Source organism: Rutilus rutilus (assembly GCF_951802725.1).
Source record: "Rutilus rutilus genome assembly, chromosome: 21".
Lineage (NCBI taxonomy): Eukaryota > Metazoa > Chordata > Actinopteri > Cypriniformes > Leuciscidae > Rutilus > Rutilus rutilus.
Window position 1 is genome coordinate 3,424,678 of NC_140226.1, and position 20,696 is coordinate 3,445,373.

At 40.7% G+C, this 20,696-nt stretch overlaps 1 protein-coding gene across 1 annotated transcript in view; it reads right to left on the reverse strand.

Moving 5' to 3' along the window:
- Positions 1 to 801: 801 nt before the first annotated feature.
- Positions 802 to 20,696, reverse strand: part of LOC311281137 (uncharacterized protein) — a 28,362-nt gene continuing 8,467 nt past the window's right edge. Inside the window, exons 6-15 of the mRNA XM_084393857.1 lie at positions 19,145 to 19,294; positions 14,686 to 14,880; positions 12,732 to 12,980; positions 11,263 to 11,418; positions 6,011 to 6,105; positions 5,822 to 5,872; positions 3,515 to 3,899; positions 3,236 to 3,415; positions 1,953 to 2,179; positions 802 to 1,809 (exon numbers count right to left, since the gene is read on the reverse strand). Of these exons, the coding sequence (XP_084249983.1) occupies positions 2,094 to 2,179; positions 3,236 to 3,415; positions 3,515 to 3,899; positions 5,822 to 5,872; positions 6,011 to 6,105; positions 11,263 to 11,418; positions 12,732 to 12,980; positions 14,686 to 14,880; positions 19,145 to 19,294 (1,547 nt within the window). The 3' untranslated portion in view covers positions 802 to 1,809; positions 1,953 to 2,093. The remainder of the gene's footprint in view (positions 1,810 to 1,952; positions 2,180 to 3,235; positions 3,416 to 3,514; positions 3,900 to 5,821; positions 5,873 to 6,010; positions 6,106 to 11,262; positions 11,419 to 12,731; positions 12,981 to 14,685; positions 14,881 to 19,144; positions 19,295 to 20,696) is intronic.

Genomic DNA, 20,696 nt, shown 5'->3' on the forward strand with positions numbered 1-20,696 from the left:
CTTAAAGCTCATTCACTCAGAAAGGACACACCGGTCGGCTCCGAAGCTAAAAGCATTTGTGTATGCGCTTGCTTCCGCCTTTATACCCGCACTAGTAGGCGGGCTGCGGAATGCAAATGTTGCATGCCAATGTTCATTGGCTCGTTTTAATTCACTCGAAGGCAATTGGTCTCCCTAGCGTGATCCCAATTCCCTGATGACGAAAGGGAACTTATTTTAATTAATCTGTTTGAGATCGAATTAACGCTAGATTTTGTCATATAAGCTACAGACATGGCATCTGAAGACCATTTCAAAAATTTTCTCAGTTATTTTGCTTTATTACCAGACTTAATATTTGGCTCGTTCTTACATAGCACGTTCGCACATGCGCAGTCTTCAAAAACGGTGCTTTAAATCTCTTGACAAACTAAAAGACGTATGTCAGCTTGCTTTTTTTGAATGTCAGCTTGCTTATTTTGCTAAAGATAAGGATTTATTCAGTCTACATCTCATGTAAACTAGAAACTATGCTTCTAACCACAGCTCGAGAGCTGTCGTTCCAACCACACAAGTTTGCGATGCTGTTTGCGGACGTTCGTTGGAACGATGGTTTCGGGAAACACCAAATCGTTGAACTATGCTGATAACGACGGAACTTGCGACCATAGTTGGCTAACGATGCTTTCGGGAAACGCACCCGAGTGACAATGGCTGCTGTTGTTCCTCTTCCCTGTGGAGCCCTTCCCTCATTGGTTTTTAGCAGCCGCTGAAAGCATCTTTCTGTAGCTTGGCAAACTGCAGATATTTTTTTTTCATTTTAAGCCCACGGAGAAGTGACTCTGTTTCTTCTAAAATACCCTTAGCACGGTGTTTAGTAGATGGCTTGATGGGCGCTTTGTGTCCTTTGCGGCTATTAAGGACATCAAATGCTGCATCTATTGTGCGCAGGAATTGAACAGTGGCTGCACATCCACTGAACTGGGGATACTTCAGCTCCTGCTCACAATACTCTAGGGCATCAGCCACACTGCTGCTGAAGAGCTGGGCTGCAAGATTGAGCATGCTCTCTCTGTTCCTGTCATGCTGTTGATAAGAAAGTAAGCAAAGGGAATCTTCCAAGACTCATTGATTGCAACAACAATGAGGACCAGTGCTTGTGTTGCCACAACATTTTCGATCTCACCACCTCCAATGTCAACATAGCCATGAATTTGGTCGCCGCCAAACTCAGTTTGCTTATGAATGGTCATTTCATCCATCATCAATGAGCAAACTGTGTCTTTACCAACTTTCTTCTGCTCAGCAACATGACTTTTTAAAGCTGTGAATGAAGCAACAGTATATACAGGATCTGCAGAGATGCTACTGTACCATTTTCGTATGGTCTGAGGATGAGGCAAAGCCAAGAGAAACTTCTCTCTCACATAGTCATAGGCCTTTGGAGAGTAGAAGTGCAGTGTAGTTGCGAATTGCTTGATGTTTTCAGAAAACACTGACTTTTTCTTCTTTTGGATTCTCTGAAATATCTCCCAGGGAACATCATCCAGACTTTCAAGAAGAGAGGCACATTCACTTGAAATTATAAGTTTCTTCTGAAGCAGTTTGATGACACCTTTCAAGGAAGAAACTCTTGCCTTTAGTCTCCTTGTCTGTTGCCTTTTCAACCTCAGCTTTTTGCGAGCTACACATAGCTTGTCCTTTACCTCATAAGCTTTCCTTTTAATTGTTTGCAACCTCCTCATTACTATTTACAGCTGAAATAGGGATGCCACTTACCACCTCATCAATACTTACCAAGCGTGTTATTTTTGGCTGTTGTTCTTTGCCCTTGGAGAAAGAGAAAATGGACAATACACAATCACATATTCCAAACAGATTATTATAGCATTAAAGATTGGTTTCAGCAAATTGTTTCTTTCTTGAATTAATCAATGTTTTTGACACTAATCAGTTAATTTAGTGCATTTTACCCGAGACCCTAATTGTCTCCACACTCAGATGGGAGATCGAATTGAAGGTCTTGTCTGCCTTAGAAGGGGTAACACCTCCGCCGGATTGCCCACCGAATCGTTTGTATGTGCCAGAGGAGTATCCTGCATCTGTTCCTTTACTTAATAAAGCGTTTTACTTGCATTTGCATCCAGCCTCGTGATTGTCGCAGTCTTGAGCTCAGAGCTCTCAGCAAGTATGTTATTTCCTATCCAATACAAAGATGATATGAACAAGTCAACTCATGAATGATTTTTTAGAGCTAGAACAGAATTGAATTCTGCTTGGTTCACTGATTCTCTTATTTTCCTGTTTACTACAGTGAAGCCGCTTTAAAACAATCTGTATAGTATCAAGCGCTATATAAATGAAGGTCACTTGACTATAACAAGAACATTACAATGAACACAAATTTGAAAATCTCCCTACAAATAATCCAGAATTTAAGACAGATAATATCCTACTCTGCTGTTACACTTCTTCACACCTGAAACTGATCGAGTGAATCTCCTGAACTTCTCAAATCTGCTTTAGACCCTTATTAATCCATGGATCTTGTAACATCTGCTCTAACGTCGGGCGTTTAGCTGGATCCTGGGCTAGACACTGGCTAATCAGATCCCTGCATTCTGTGCACATTTTAATAAGGAGAGAGCTGGTTAGTCATGACCATGTGACCTGGCATTTTTGAAAACAGCATCTAAAACATGATTAATATACTGTTAAAAAGTTCCTTATCGTTAGTTTAAAAGTGAAGTATGTCGTTTCTGCAACACTAGTGGCAGCGAGTGGAATAAATGACAAAATAAAGCATATTTAAAAAAAAAAAAAAAAAAGTTTACATATATTATATATTTTCTTGCAAAGGCCCCTTCTTCCCTTCATCGCGTCTTCCCCGATTTAAACATCGCAAGCGCAGCTCTTACTGGTTCATGTGAAGGCATGTTTCAGGTCCAACATATTAGTAATAATTTCAGCTGTGTTGCGTTTGTCTTTATGAAAATGTGCCTTTCCGCATCACAATGCTCTGTTCACTTTGATGTGTTCATGACCTGTTTAATCTTTGAAGGTATAAATGCAGTGAATTTTGGCTTTCACTTCTGTAACTAAAGCTGCATTTCTTTTCCCATGGCTCTCGCGCCAAACTCTCGCTATACGTTGAGCTATATATAAAACATCTTACATACTTCACCTTTAACTGTTTCTGTACATAGCCTTTGCTTTATGTGTGTGTTTATCAATGTTATCAATATTATTCACACACCTTTGGATAATTTTGGGTTCTGAAATGTAACTTTGGCTTGTGTGATTTCCGTTAAATTGCGAAAAGGAGAACATCCGTTCACCATCTCGTACAGCAACACTCCTAGAGACCAGACGTTTGCTGGGACGGCGTGGAATCGAGGCTCTGTCAAGACTTCAGGTGGGCAGTAATCGTCCATTCCTGTAAGAAAGACATTTGCACATTGTTGAGCTTTTTTTTAAAAGCATCAAATAATTAGTAAGTCACTACATTCAGGTTTCCACACTCCCAGATGCTCACCCATGTATATTTCGCTGTCGTAGCCATTGCTACTAAAAAGCTGACCGCAGCCAAAGTCTATCAGCTTGAGCTGTACCGGGGATTTCTTCAACAGGAAATTCTGCGCATGAATGTCATTATGAAAAACACCACGATGGATGCATTGTTGCACTGCTAGCACAGCCTCTCTCATGATGAACTGTGCTGTTGCTTCAGACAAATGATGAAAACGTTTGATGAAGTAGAGCAAGTTCTCGTAGGGTTCAGGATACTCCATAACCAGAGTGAAATCTCTAGGATCTTCAAACCACTCGTATAGTCGTATGACGAAGGGGCTTATGGGTTCTCGCCTCATCATCATCAGCATCAGCGCCACTTCTGTAACGAGAGGTTCGGGATTCCCAGGCTAGAGAGAAGTAGCAGATGGAAGGTTAGCTGGGTAAAAATCTGAAGAAAACATATCATTTTGAAATGTACTTTTCTTTGATCTTTTTAGATGTGTTCAAAAGTTATTTTGGTGCCTCTAGGCTTATTTGTTGATCACATTTACACCTAATGCTTCCTACGGGCAGTGTTGTGCCTGAACGCGTTCATTGAACGATAGTTCATGAACTTGTTCATATTTTGGGCGAACGTGAACTGAACGTACTGTATTACTGCCTGATGAATGTTACTGTGAACTCGTTCATTCTGGTGTCTGTGAACCCCACGCTCTCTCAGTTTAACTTCGTTCAATAGAGTGCCAGATTTCTATAGAGCCTTCCAGGTGAAAACCCGGCTAAAACACACCGTAAACCGGCCTTAAAGGGTTAGTTCACCCAAAAATGAAAATTCTGTCAGTAATCACTCACCTTCATGTTGTTCCAACCCCGTAAGACTTTCGTTCATCTTCGGAGCACAAATTAAGATATTTTTGATTAAATCTGAGAGCTGGATCACTCCTCCATAGGCTTCTATGGGATTGAAACTTACAAACCCAGAAAGTTAGTAAAGACATCGCGAAAATCGTCCAAGTGACTACAGTGGCTCAACCATAAGTTTATCAAGCGACGAGAATACTTGTGCGCAAAAAAACAACAACAAAAATAACGACTTTATTCAAGTATTAATTTTCGTCTGTGTGGGCCTGAATGAATTCACGTAGTGTAACAGCACAGGGCGTCTGTGTTGTACGTCACACGCATCACACACATGACCAGCATCGGCCAATAGTGAGCCTACGTGTGACGTACAACCCAGATGCGCTGCGCTGTTACACTACGTTAATTCATTCAGGCCCACGCAGACGAAAATTAATACTTGAATAAAGTCGTTATTTTTGTTGTTTTTTTGCGCGCAAAAAGTATTCTCATCGCTTGATAAGCTTGTGGTTGAGCCACTGTAGTCATGTGGAATATTTTAACTTTTCTGGGCTGGCAAGTTTCGATCCCATAGAAGCCTATGGATGAGTGAGCCAGCTCTCAGATTTCATCAAAAATATCTTAATTTGTGTTCCGAAGATGAACGAAAGTCTTACGGGGTTGGAACAACATGAGGGAGAGTGATTACTGACAGAATTTTCATTTTTGGGTGAACTAACCCTTTAATATGTAGTGGAAAAAAACACCCAATCTGGCAACACCAGCCACCACTGTCTACTGACTCTCTTGTTCGATCTCGTTCATCAAAATGAACAAATCTTTTTTCGAGTCATTTCATTCATTTAATGGGCTTTAAATGTTATACTATTAACTGGCAAATTCCCAGAACACATCCACCTACGCAATCTTGATCATATTCTGAATTAAGAAATCATTATAATGCAGTCAAAAATCGTTTACAGGGAACATAAATAATTACTTTACCTTCTGAGTCTTTCGTTCATTTGTCACGTGACAAACACAATGAATGGATCGTTCATGAACGACTCATCACTTGCGTTACAAATCAAAACAAAAAGCAGCAAGGATGCGTCGTATGATCATTTAAACAAGTTTTATGACAAGGTCGGTGAGGATGGGGAAAATCTGACGCATAGTTTCAGTGTTAAAACTGATAAAATAATTGTCTATGGTTCTATATGGGCTGTGGCAATCATTTTGAAAAATTATATCTCGCAGCAACATGGAAAAAAAGAACTATGAACTAGTTCATTTTTGGAACTGTGAACTCAGAGTAAAATTTTGAGTATGAACTATGAACTGAACTAGTTCATTTTAAAATTTGTGAACTGAACTTTGAACTAGTTCATGTAGAAAGTGAACTTTCCCAACACTGCCTACAGGTGTATTAACTACAGTAATCTGCACTTAAACAACTCAATACACATTCAGATTTTGGCCAACTTACAATATTAAGATAACGATCGTTGTCTAGCTTGCATATCCGCTTGATGGCAACCTGCAAAACAAAAACCCAGTTTCAATAACAGTAACAGTATTCAAGCGCCTGATCTTGCACTAAGTATTAAACCATCTGTACATTGTTTTAAATGTGTTTTGCAAGAGCAAAATGTTTGTACAATTAAGTAAGATTGACCTTTTTGCCATCAAATCTGCGTGTTCCAAGGTACACCTTGCCAAATCCTCCGGATCCAATCATCTTTCCCACGTTATAGAGAGACTCAAAGGACTCTGAAAAACAAACAGAAAAATATGAGACAATTATTAGCTTGCTAGATCCATTGTTTGTTGTTGTTTTTTTTAAATATCAGTGCTGGTCGAGAAAACAATATTATAATGGGTGAAATGATTTTAATATTCTCTAAAAACAAGCCTTACTTTGAGTGGAAAACAAGATAATACTGTTTAAAATAATAGAAGAATAAGAAATAATGATTTGAAAAGAATTGAAAAGAAAAAACAATTGAAAACAACTATTAGACACATCTCTGATGTCAAATTAAGCAATGATATAATGACATAACTTACATTTTACTGTCTTATCTGTAATGATACAAATCTAAAGTAATGGGATTTTTCACACTATCCCCCTGACTTCTGCTTAATGCCTGCATAAATGTCCCAACATCTTATTTCACAATATTAATATTAATAGTCATTTTATTTCACAATTATCACGATTACGAGGGCGGAGCCTGGTGATTCCGTGTCAACGATAAAGTAATTTTTCTTATTTTATCTGATCTTTTATTAAAAAGAAAACATACATTCCCAGGCTTCATTTGGCCAACTCTGGCACATGTGGCTCAGTTCTGGTAATGGCAAAGATCATATGGGCCATATCTTAAAATATATTTATATTATATTAAGCATTGACTTTTATTAAATGCATAGCAATGTCTTATTTATGACATAACCGACTCTGTAATGCTCGGCACGACAGCCATTTTGACGATTTTGCATGTATTTGACAATTCAAGAGAAATAAGTGGTGAAATTGAATTATTTTCTGGATCGTATGCTGTCTGAGAAGCGGCTTTCTGTGCGTGTGTTTCTGGTGTGTGTCAGACAGCGCTAGTGCCATCAAGTTCATGCCTTATTGAGAGCGTTTCGCTAACATTTCCATTAAATTAAGAAAACTTTATTTCTAAATGTTCCCTGAACGTTCAAAACGTCCAGTTTTTTCAACGTTTCAAAAATGTTTTTTCTTGGTTAAAGGAACATTCTATTTTATAATTTTGCATTATGGGAACGTTACTTTTCAACATGCTCGGTATATTCTGAAGATTTTAGATGAACGTCCAATTAAAAATAAATAAATAAATAAATAAAGGTTTCACTTTATTTTGATGGTCCCTTTAACACATTCTGTTGACTATAAGTGACATTGCACCTACAAGTCTACTAACTCTCATTAGAGTATTAGTAGAGTATTAGTAGACTGGTAGGGTTAGGGTTAGAATAAGTTGACATGTAGTTGTAAAGTTACTTGTAGTCAGTAGAGTGTCTGTTGGAGGAGCATCACAATAAAGAGTTTGCAGATATTAAAGGGCACCTATTATGACTCTTTTCACAAGATGTAAAATAAATCTCTGATGTCCCCAGAGTATGTATGTGAAGTTTTAGCTCAAAATACCCAACAGATCATTTTTTACAGCATGTTTAAATTGTCATTTTTTGGGGGCTCAGAAAAACGCGCTGTTTTAGTGTGTGCCCTTTAAATGCAAATTAACTGCTGCTGCACGGCCCAGGGGGCGGAGCCTCACGAGCTCGCGCTAGTGGTGGAAAGTTTGATTCTTTTCAGAGACTCGTTCACTTTCAGTTCGTTCACCAAAATGATTCGTTCAGACTCGTTCACTGATTCGTTCAGTGATAATTTCTTCATATTAGATATATACTGCAGCAGGTGGCGAAAAAGAGTGTATTTTATGTTATGTTTTAATGAACGTATTTACTTGTTACAAAAAAAAGTGATTTGGCTTTGTTAAAATGTGTGCCTTATTTACTAAATTAATAACATAAGTCTAAATAAGTGGTTCAGATGACCAAACCAAGGTTTTCTTGCATAATATTAACATTTTAATTATTTAGTCAGACATACACATTCATAAATCTGGGATTATATTAAACGTTGATGTTCTGTATGTTGAATATGAATATAAACAATTATATGTGCACACCTATAACTGCGCTTTGAATGAGATTAAATCACATGCTAAATGACCGACCTACCCAGTACTCTCATTCACGAACGAAAGTACCAGTTCAATTCGTTCACGAACGAGATCTCTCTCTCGTTCAGACTCAAAACAGAGCGATCTCAGCAGTGATAGGCAAATTCGTTCAGTAGATCCAACCAAATACATGCCCCTTCACAGCCCGAACTGAAATGCTATTTGCTGACGTTATGAGACCTATAATACTGTCATATTTTTTTGGTTTGTTTTAGTTTTTAGAGAAGTGCATATGACATGAATAAAACGTAATGAATTCATTTTGATAATACAAAATGAACACAAGTAGTCAAGTAAATTGTCCAAAGTGCAAAATACCACAAAACTAAGACTAAAACACAACCAAAATATAAGAAAAGCAGGTAACGAGAAGTGTAAATTTAAATCAAGTAAACAGTCAAGTGCGCCCCCCTTAACTCAAGCCAAGTAAAAAATGACGATGTTAATTTGTCTTTGTTATATTTAACCAATATATTGCGTTATTAACCTGTTTTCATTACAATGGTAAAGTGTGAATTTGATTATTTGATGCAAACATGCTAACTACACAAACCTAGCTCTATCGGTTCGCCATCATTATCGTTCAAACAACTGGTTATTTTCGTTCATGAACGACATACCAGTTCGTTCAACTCGTACACAAACGATAAGATCTCTCTCTCGTTCAGACCCGGTTCAGACTCAAAAGCAACTCGGTCAGTCAGTGAAGGGCGTATTCGTTCACTACATCCAACAAATCACATGCTCCGTCACATCTCATACTCGAAGGCTATTGGCTCGAGGTTCATTCTTTGACAGGTTGAAAACACCGGTTCACTGAGCTGCGCATGCGCTACTAATAGCGCCGCGCTGCTGTGGAGGGAGGGATTTCAGTGAACGAGAAATATGAGTCAATTGATTACGTGAACGAGAACGATTCGTTCACCTAAAGGATTCGTTCAAAAAGAACGATTCGTTCACGAACGTAACATCACTAGCTCGCGCTCAGAAGAACCAGAAGGACAATCTCAACAGAAACTCTGAGTTGCGGTGTTCATTTCGACTCGGCGTCGGACAATAATGCCCACAGAGCCAGAGAATATATGCTGTATGAGATAGAACAGGTATAGTGTAGTTTAATTATGGTTATAACTTATTTGTCATCTGCTTTTATCCACTATTAATTCAAGCCTGCTGTAGCAAACCCCGTCCGAATGATGACCAAAATAACGTTATACTGATGAGTTCAGTGAAGTTTACTGTACATCACACAAAAGATGAGTGTTAGTTTTACTCCAGAGAATCACTGTAAGAGCTGAATAAACACAGTATAAGAAGTGTGTATTAAAGTCTTATCCATTAACTCTCGATCTCTCTCCCTTTCATTATCAACAACATACACAGCGAAGTACACAAAACACTCGTTACAACTAACAGTAAACAAATATATACACACCTTTTCAGTGGGTGCTTAATAAACTGGTAAACCTTATATCCGTAAAATGACTCGATGAGCTGTCATAAAGTGCGCGCTCTCACTTTCATTTCTGCCGTGGTCAGTAACATTAGTCCTGTCGCTCTGGAGACCGTAAGCTGGATCACAAACAGTACAGATCCATCATCGAGTAACAACGAGAGTAAATGAAGACTGCTATGTTCATTCTTACATCCAACAACAGCACACCTCAATCGCTTAGGAGACATTCTTGTCTACAGCTGCTCCAGCTTCGAACAATGGCAGACTCTGTGTCCAGCTCACTCAGGGCGGGTCTATGCTCAAACTGCAGTGTCAATCAAGGAGTCGTGGGAGGGGCTTGCGCAATTCTACGTCACATTGCACCGAATCTGAGAACAGCTCATTCTGAGACAGTGCTTATGATTTATTGAGATTGTAAAAAAAGCACTGGGTGGATTTTTATCATTCTAGGGTGGTTTTGCTCACACACTGCCAACACGCATTTATGTTCAAACACCATGTAAAAGTGAATTTTGCATAATAGGTGCCCTTTAAGCAGAGAGTCTACTAATGCTCTAATTAGTGGTGCAGGAAAAAAATCGATGCTTTTTCACGCAATTATATCGATACAGTAGCGCAAAGTATCGCAATATTTAATTATAAAATTATCTGTTTTACTTTCGGGTTTTCTCTGAGTTTACTCTGATCATTTACATTTGCGTATTACATCCACAATGAAGCGCTTGTTGCGGTGCTTTGTTGTCGTGCATTCAATTGGAAATTCAAATGAAAATGTAGATGCCAAGTATAAGTTTAGCATAGATATATTTCCACTCGCTGAACACTGACTGAGCACTTGAGAGTGTCGCTCTCCGTCAAGCGAGCATTCAGCTCAGCGTACCTGTGTGTGACAGGCGCGCGCTCGCCGTCGCGTTTCTCTCACGCACGCAAAGAGAGTGAGAGAGAGTCTTACATTATACCACGCAAAATCGTAAACGATATTCTTGTTTGTATTTTCCTGTCAAAATAACTGAGTTGATCTGGGATTATTCAGAAGAGATGCCGGTTTCTCCGGTAGTGGGCGGAACTAATGCGCAAACGGCAATCTTTTCATTTCAGCAAATCAGAGCGAACGAACGCTGTCAAGGTGATTAACATTCATGAACCCAGCAGCTCATGTGTTGTAGGCCTATACTATATATTTTTTTTATAGACTATGGTTGTATATTGTCATTATTAGTAGTAGAATTAGTAGTAGAATTATCTTTTAATAATAATTACTATTATTTTTTTATTTTTTTTACAGAAACACTGAATGACCAACAATATCTTAAGCACCACCAGTTGAGTTTAAGTATGTTTAAATATGCATTCATGCAAGATTATCAAGTTTTAGTTCTAATTACTGAAGTTATATCATTAAATAGACTAATGCTTGATTATCATAATATAATGCTTGATTTACTGATTTTAAGAGTGTACATTTAGATAAATAAAAAGCTGTGCCATTTTACAATGATAAGCTGATTTTGTGGAATTATTTATATTAAAGTTTTTGCACTTCAGTTAATGTGTAGAAGATAATGTTCACAGAATTAAATGTGACATTTGAAGTGAGTTGAGCAGTCTTATTTTCCTCATTTTTTTCATGACAAATCAGCCATTGAAAATAGAAATAGAAACTAAGCCATTACTTCTTTATTAAAAGCCTATTCTGACCTCTGCGAGATGAAGTGGGCGGACGTCCACAATCTGGGCTCTGCTTCACCCTCGTCCCCTGAGCCAGGTGCGGATGCTGATCATGGTCATCAGACCTGGGTCTCGAAACCTCCACCGTCCTCTTAGAGAAAGCAGCTCTCCTGGATCTGGAGCGGTCTGAAGATGGAAAATTTCACACATTGAATAACAATAGCTTTAAAAGCATGTTAGTGGGCAGTAGCATCAATTATTTGTCAAGCAGATAACAGATTCTTAAACATGAGAATGAGGATAAATGTTGAAATGAATGATCCACACAACAAAATGGAAATGCTGAATGTTTCTGCTTATTGTTGACAATACACAATCACATATTCCAAACAGGAATGGCCTTAAATGAGAAATCTTTCAAGGATTATTTTGCATAGATGTTACATTTCAATCAAACACAAGTGCAATCTTTTTGTGTCCAGAGGCAAATGAGCAATTTATATATTAGCATTAAAGGAACACTCCACCGTTTTTTGAAATAGGGCTTATTCACTTTCTTTCCTACATTTAGATAGGTGGGCAAATTCATTTTTGTCTCAGTGCATGCATTGTTTTAGTTTGACAGGGTCGGCGCTAGCTTAGCTTAGCATAATGAATGGAATCCTTTGTTGCCAGCTAGCATGTCCTGAGTAAAAGTGATATAAAAAAAAAAAAAAAACGAATTACTTCTTGTGGCCTGCGTATTCACAACAAGTACAAATAGCGATGCAGATTAACACTAGGTGATTTCCTAGGCAGATATTGACTTGGGACTATATTAGGGGGAAGCACAGGCAAAGCACTGCTACTTGGGCGCAGAGATATCACGCCCAAGTAGCAGTGCTTCGCCTGTGCTTCCCCCTAATATAGTCATTAATATATAAGTCAGTATCTGCCTAGGAAATCACCTAGTGTTAATCTGCATCGCTATTTGTACTAGTTGTGAATACGCAGGCCACAAGAAGTAATTAGGTGTTTTTTTTTTTGTTTTTTTTATATCACTTTTACTTAGGACATGCTAGCTGGCAACAAAGGATTCCATTCATTATGCTAAGCTAAGCTAGCGTCGACCCTGTCAAACTAAAACAATGCATGCACTGAGACAAAAATGCATTTGCCCACCTATCTAAATGTAGGAAAGAAAGTGAATAAGCCCTATTTCAAAAAACGGTGGAGTGTTCCTTTAAAGACTGGTTTCAGCAACTTGTTTCTTTCTTAAATTAATCAATGTTTTGGCACTAATCAGTTCAATTAAATTTCAATTGTTCACTCATAAAGACAGTCACTTGTCGCCACCTACTGGCTTAATGATACAAGTTGCGCAAACACAGACAAGCGGAGTGATACAAACAGTGAAAAGGCTGATACGGGTGAAATATTCCAACACATTCGAGGACCATACAAATATATATATATATATATTTATACATTTTAGAAATATATATTTATACTAAATATACCATCTGAAGTCTCTGTTGGCTCGGCAGGAACTTGACCCGGCAGCGGAGGACACAGAAACCCTTCAAGGTTGTCGGACCTGGACAAACCCTGTTGGTTTGGGCTCTCCAATCCATCGACGCTGTTCGAGCCTCGGCTGCTCAGACTCAACGAATCTCTACATCTCCTCTCGACATGGACCTCAGAGAGGAACGAACCTGAGGATGACGTGATGCCCAGAGAAGAATCTGTGGAAACAGTTCTCCAGGATCCTGAGGATGGAACATTTCAGACATCAAAAACTGTTTTTGTTTTATATATTTTTTATAATATTAATAATCAGTCAGTGGTCACATCAAATTGTTACTTTGGTTTCACTTTATTTTGGTCCCTTTAACACATTCGGTTGTCTATAAGTGACATTGCACCTACAAGTCTACTAACTCTCATTAGAGTATTAGTAGAGTATTAGTAGACTGGTAGGGTTAGGGTTAGAATAAGTTGACATGTAGTTGTAAAGTTACTTGTAGTCAGTAGAGTGTCTGTTGGAGGAGCATCACAATAAAGAGTTTGCCGATATTAAGCAGATAGTCTACTAATGCTCTAATGAGAGTTAGTTGACATGTAGTTGCAAAGTTATTTATAGTCGACAGAATGTTCAAAAGGGACCATCAAAATAAAATGTTGAAATGAATGATCCACACTACAAAATGGAAATGCAGAAAGTTTCTGCTTATTGTTGACAATACACAATCACATAGCCTATTCCAAACAGGAATGGCCTTAAATGAGAAATCTTTCAAGGATTATTTTGCATAGATGTAACATTTCAATCAAACACAAGTGCAATCTTTTTGTGTCCAGAGGCAAATGAGCAATTTATATATTAGCATTAAAGATTGGTTTCAGCAACTTGTTTCTTTCTTGAATTAATCAATGTTTTTGGCACTAATCAGTTCAATTAAAGGTGAACTAAGTAACTTTTTTACCTTAACCGAACAGCTTCGGAGTCATTGGAATAGTTATATGACTTTTTTCGGGTTGAATGGTGGTCGTCTTGTACCCCCCGAGCGCCTGTGAGCCGAAAAACCACCCTTGCAACTTTGAGCCGGCGAGCCGCCGGCCTCAGCGTCAGGAAGTATCGCGTGATATCAGGTCTCGCGATGTAACGAATTGCTTTACGTTATTTAGTCAGACTCGAATAAATATCGTTCTTGTAAGATGGACTAGTAGACATCTTCAGAGGTTATCTGTGCCTGTTCGATGTCTGACGCTTTGTAACGCGTTGTGTCAGGAGGAGAAATAGGGATAGCTCACAGATGAAGTTATTACAGAGGCCAGACAGACTCACGGAGGCGATTGGCATCTCACAACTTGCACTTTATTCCCCAATCGAACTCATGTAACTGTCACCCGTTCTACCATCCACAGCTTTACTTGATGAACAAAAGTAGGATAAGAATGAGCATCAAACTGAAATAACCCGCATACATAGGGTGTTCGAGGTGCAAATACAATACAGACTGCCGACAGTTCAACAGGGCGCGCGCAGCTCTTAAAGGGGCCACACCTTATTTCCACTCATTACAGTTTCCATCCTACTGAACAGGTACCGGTATAGAGGGCGGAAGGGATCAGGCCGTGAGTGCAGAGACGGCTCTGCGCGAGTGGTATTTACGACAGTAATGTTAAATACAAGTACTCCACAGCGACTCTAGGGGTCACTGTTTGACAAAAACGGAAAGATGCATAGTGTGCCTTTAAATTTCAATTGTTCACTCATAAAGACAGTCACTTGTCGCCACCTACTGGCTTAATGATACAAGTTGCGCAAACACAGACAAGCGGAGTGATACAAACAGTGAAAAGGCTGATACGGGTGAAATATTCCAACACATTCGAGGACCATACAAATATATATATATATATATATATATATTTATACATTTTAGAAATATATATTTATACTAAATATACCATCTGAAGTCTCTGTTGGCTCGACAGGAACTTGACCCGGCAGCGGAGGATACAGAAACCCTTCGAGGTTGTCGGACCTGGACAAACCCTGTTGGTTTGGGCTCTCCAATCCATCGACGCTGTTCGAGCCTCGGCTGCTCAGACTCAACGAATCTCTACATCTCCTCTCGACATGGACCTCAGAGAGGAACGAACCTGAGGATGACGTGATGCCCAGAGAAGAATGACTGGTGAAATACTCAACACATTCGAGGACCATACAAATATATATATACATACTGTATATAATTATACATTTTAAAAATATAAATTTATACTAAAGAATTTTGCTTATAGTTTCTGTAATTAGCAAAGAACATCTGTGTTATATAGGTATAAATTGTAATAATGTTAATCAAGCTGACTAAATCAGACTCACAATAAAAATATAAGATAATTGAAAACAAAGACAAGCTCATTATACAAAGGAAATAATATTACAGATCTAGACAAATTGAGTTGCTTATAGTTAAAAGAATCTCATGAACGATGTATTTTTCACATTTTTGGTCACAAAATTACAATTACAATGATTACAATGAATTACAATGTTATCAGCGCGCCCCCTGCCTCGAATGTCATAAGCGCGACGCTTATGTTGCAGCACACCGAAGCCCCTCTGTTGCTAAGCGACCAGAGCGCGCTCCACATTCAACCCCTAGCCATTCGTGCAGATGCATGGGCAAGGCTACCCGGGGTTTCGAAGTGGGTGCTAGACATTATAAAGAGAGGCTATTCGCTACAGTTTCGTCGACGCCCTCGTCGCTGTGCGACACGCGTCGAAACTACGGTAAAAACAGAAGTAGCACACCTACTTCGAGCAGAAATTTTGAAACTGTTGAGCAAAGGGGCCATAGAGCCTTTATCTCAAGCTCAGAGCGAAGGAGGGCTATACAGCAGATACTTCCTGGTACCGAAAAAAGATGGGGGTCTCAGACCCATACTAGATCTAAGGCAACTGAACAGAGTGCTTGCGAAGCGACAGTTCAGAATGCTCACGACCAGAAAAATCCTCGCGCAGATTCGCCGAGGAGACTGGTTTGTGTCAATAGATCTGAAAGACGCATATTTTCAAATTCAGATGGCGTCACGTCACAGGCGATATTTGAGATTCGCCTTCGAGGGCCAGGCATATCAGTACACAGTCCTACCGTTCGGCTTGTCCCTAGCACCCCGTACATTTACAATGTGCATGGACGCAGCGCTCGCACCCCTCAGACTCCAGGGCATGCGAGTATTGAACTACTTGGACGATTGGCTGATTCTAGCTCAATCTCACTTGGAGCTCATAGGGCACAGGACCATTTTACCCGATCACCTCGAGAATCTAGGTCTCAGAGTCAATTGGGCGAAGAGTTCTCTGTCTCCCAGAAATTTCAGAGGATGCTAGGTCTCATGGTCTCAGCATCATCAGTACTTCAGCTGGGCTTGCTTCGCATGCGTCCGCTACAGTTCTGGCTGAAAGCGCGAGTACCGCGCCGAGCGTGGGCTTCCGGTCTGCTTCGTCTCAAGGTCAATCAGAAATGCATCGCAGCTCTGAAACCTTGGAAAGCAAACGACTGGTACCGATCAGGTGTAAGCCTGGGGACTTCCTCGAGTGTGAGGGTGGTGTCTACGGACGCATCCACCTCAGGATGGGGAGCGCTGCTCGAGGGCAGACCGTTCTTCGGCCAATGGTCAGAACGAGAGAAGCTTCTGCACATAAACTGCCTCGAAATGTTGGCAGTAGACAACGCGCTGACACGTTTTTGTCCCCAATTAAGAGGACACCACGTCCTGGTCCGCTCGGACAACACCTCCTGGTGTGGGCTCAGCGCAACCTGCTCTCGCTGAGAGCAGCGCACGTGCCAGGGCTCCTAAACGTAGGACCAGACAGACTGTCCAGGAACAATGTTCCGACAGGCGAGTGGTCTCTACACCCACAGACAGTCCAGCTGCTGTGGAAGAAATTCGGCAGAGCGGAAGTAGACCTGTTTGCGTCTCAAGAAAACGCTCACTGTCTGGAATTTTTCTCCAAGAGCGGGGACGCTCTGGCTCATATATGGCCCCGCTGCCCGCTCTATGCTTTTCCTCCTGTCTCTCTCCTGCCTCAGGTGATAGAACGGATCAGGAAAGAAGGATGCTCAGTGCTACTCGTAGCGCCGTTCTGGAAAAACCAACCCTGGTTCCCAGTTCTGATGCAGCTAGCGAGCACTGCCCCATGGCCAGTGCCAGTGAGGAGGGACCTCCTCTCTCAGGCCAGGGGCTCGATTTGGCATCCTCACCCAGAGCTGTGGTCCCTTCATGTTTGGGCCATCAACGGGTACCCGCTGACCTCCCAAGAGGAGTGTTAAACACAATCACGCAGGCTAGAGCCCCGTCTACGCGACGGCTCTACTCCTCGAAATAGTCAGTGTTCTCCAGCTGGTGCACAGCTCGTGGCATGTCACCCCCAGACTGTGGGGTGACGGAGGTTCTCTCCTTCCTACAAGAGCTGCTGGATAAGGGCAGGACCCCTTCCACGCTCAAAGTTTATGTGGCGGCCATAGCAGCATTCTCTAAAACAACGCTTGGTCAGTCAATAGGAAGGAACGATTTAGTCATCCGCTTCCTTAGAGGAGCTAAGAGACTGAATCCTCCCAGACATCCCTCAGTCCCTGTATGGGACCTTTCTACGGTGCTGGAAGCCATGAAAGGTGACCCATTCGAGCCTATACAGACGATTGATCTTAAACACCTGTCTTTCAAGACAGTGTTTCTTCTGGCTCTCGCTTCAGTGAAGCGCATAGGGGACTTACACGCGCTCTCAGTCAGCGCGACGTGCATGGAGTTTGGGCCGAATGACTCAAGAGTTATACTCAAACCTAGGCACGGTTATGTTCCAAAATCCCTCAACACACCGTTTAGGGCGCAGGTCATTTCCCTGACAGCCCTACCGGTCTCTGACGAGGAAGGGGACACGAGCTTCCTTTGCCCAGTCAGGGCATTAAGAGCTTATGTGTCTCGCTCGTCTGCCTTCAGACAGACGGAGCAGCTCTTTGCTTCGTTCAGCGGGCGTTCCAAGGGACTAGCCGTGTCGAAACAGAGCCTATCCAGATGGATAGTTGACACCATTGCGCTGGCGTACACTTCCAAAGGCATGCAGTGCCCGTTGGGTGTCAGAGCGCACTCCACGAGAAGCATGGCTTCATCGTGGGCCTGGTCAAGTGGGATTGCCTTGCAAGATATATGTATGGCGGCAGGCTGGGCCTCCACGTCTACATTTATAAGGTTTTATAACCTTGAGGTTCCCGCCTTACAGGCCAGGCTGTTGTCGGTCTAAATAAACCAGTACTGTCTGTTCTGATGCTATCGGTTCAGAATACTGTGTCCGCTGAGCACTGTTCGCTGATCGAGCATAAAATGCTTATGGGCAAAGTGAATAAGACCCACAATTTTCCATCAGTTCAGGCCGAACTCCGCCCTGTCTGTATGATGTAATTTGCGTCTGAGGGACGCTGCTGTATGTGGAAGAGCGCGGCTCCGCCCCTCCCTCTTCCCGGACTCCCTGTGAGTTCCCTTGGTGATTGTGCACTATATGAACCCCAGGCTTTCGCCCTTGGGTCTTTGGTGTCAGATCCCAGCACGCACGGCGTTTTACATTAGGTCCCCTAGCGTAAGATACTTACGCAGTACGAGAGACCTCTCGTAAGAGAACGTACTCGGTTACTAACGTAACCTCGGTTCTCTCTAGAAGAGGGAACGAGTACTGCGTATCTTGCCGTGCATGCACACGCTCTGGTTCGCTTCGGCGATGAAAAACCAGATATCAGCTGCCTGCGAGCTGGATTTATATGCCTAAGCCACGCCCGTTTCAGCGGGACGTGACGCAGCGGGCGCGAAACACCCTCATTGGGTCTGACGTCACGCTAGGCCTCGCTCGATAGGCTGCTGCAGTTGCCGCAAAACAGCCAATAGGCACGCAAGCCGTCTCGCCTATGTCTGTATGCTGCCGCAACGCGTTTTACAATAATACAAAATTATGGTGTGGGGTTGTTTTACAGGGGTTGGGCTTGGCCCCTTAGTTCCAGTGAAAGGAACTCCTAATACTTCAGTATAAGAAAACATTTTGGACAATAAGTGTCAAACAATGAAGATAAATCTTTCTCATGCTATTTGTATATTATTAAGAGATATTTTTTTTTTATATGCCATAAGACACATTTACAGTACAGTTCAGTAAAAATGTAACAAAAAGAAAAACAGAAAGAATTCTCAACCATCACACTTCACTACATAAATATATGGGTTTTTAAAATGGTGTTTAACAAAACAAACAAACAAAACATTTAAATGCATATTTGAGGAGCCAGCAGGAGTAGAGAAGGAAAAATGAAGACTAACACCAGAAACATCAGGCTGAAATGGCCATGAATCAGGGTGGTAATAACTGGAGACTCACCATCTAGCGGCTCTACGCTGGATGTGTATGGATGAACCTGTGATTCCTGCTCAGCTACAAGAGGAAACACTGTGGTTTTGAGGGTTGTGAAGGAACGTTTCACAGCCTTACATCCTCTCGAGAGGAAGTTACTCTCTTTTGTCTTTTTTTCTGCAAACAACAAATATTGATTAGAAACGTCTGTTTTATTAGCACAGATTACAGCTCAATGATTCACTAGTTCATGTTCTAAGAACACTAGAGAAATGGGCTCGTTGCAAATGGCCGCCATGTTGGATTTCTGATCTAGCGAGTTTGTGCAGACGCCAGTGCAGAGAGCCAGAGAAACCAGAGAATGATCTTTAATAGTTGTTTATAGATTATGATACATCACTTAAAATAATACTAAGATCTATATTACTATTCCATGAGTAAATGACATTTAAATGCACGCATGTTTAAATCAGGTGAATGAATACACTTTCATTAGATACACTTTGTCCATGAAGAGTAAATTGACTCATGGTGCATGAACATACACATGTGTGATTCCCCGACCAATTATGCCTACTGTAAATATACAAATATGCAAATATAACTACATTTAAAAATAAACTATAGCACAGAAATACATCAAATAAAAATAAAATATCCATTTAAAGAATCTTAAAAGAATTTCTGATCTTCTGCAAATCAAAGTTACTTTACGTGATGTCAGAGTATGAGAATTATAGTCTAGTAGAAAAGTAGAAAATAACAGATGTTTCTGGTGTGTGTCAGACAGCGCTAGTGCCATCAAGGTCATGCCTTATTGAGAGCGTTTCGCTAACCATTAAATTAAGAAAACTTTATTTCTAAATGTTCCCTAAACATTCAAAACGTCCAGTTTTTTCAACGTTTCAAAAATGTTTTTTCTTGGTTAAAGGAACATTCTATTTTATAATTTTGCATTATGGGAACGTTACTTTTCAACATGCTCGGTATATTCTGAAGATTTTAGATGAACGTCCAATTAAAACATAAAAAAATAAATAAAATAGGTTTCACTTTATTTTGATGGTCCCTTTAACACATTCTGTTGACTATAAGTGAAATTGCACCTACAAGTCTACTAACTCCCCTTAGAGTATTAGTAGTGTATTAGTAGACTGGTAGGGTTAGGGTTCGAATAAGCTGACATGTAGTTGTAAAGTTACTTGTAGTCAGTAGAGTGTCTGTTGGAGGAGCATCACAATTAAGAGTGTGCCGATATTAAGCAGAGAGTCTACTAATGCTCTAATGAGAGTTAGTCGACATGAAGTTGCAAAGTAGAGCCCGACCGATTTATCGGCCGGCTGATATTATCGGCCGATATTAGGCATTTTCCAAACTATCGGTATCGGCATTTGTAATGGCCGATAAATGAATATTTCAAAAATAAAATAAAAACGGACGAAACACCCTTCAACCATGTCATGAGTGTTGGCGTTGTATAGTTTGTCCACCAGAGGGCACTCTACACCGTCCCTGTTGGCAACACTCGTGTATAAACGCGCCACACATCCTGCAACCTGCTGATCCAGAGAGAGTCGGG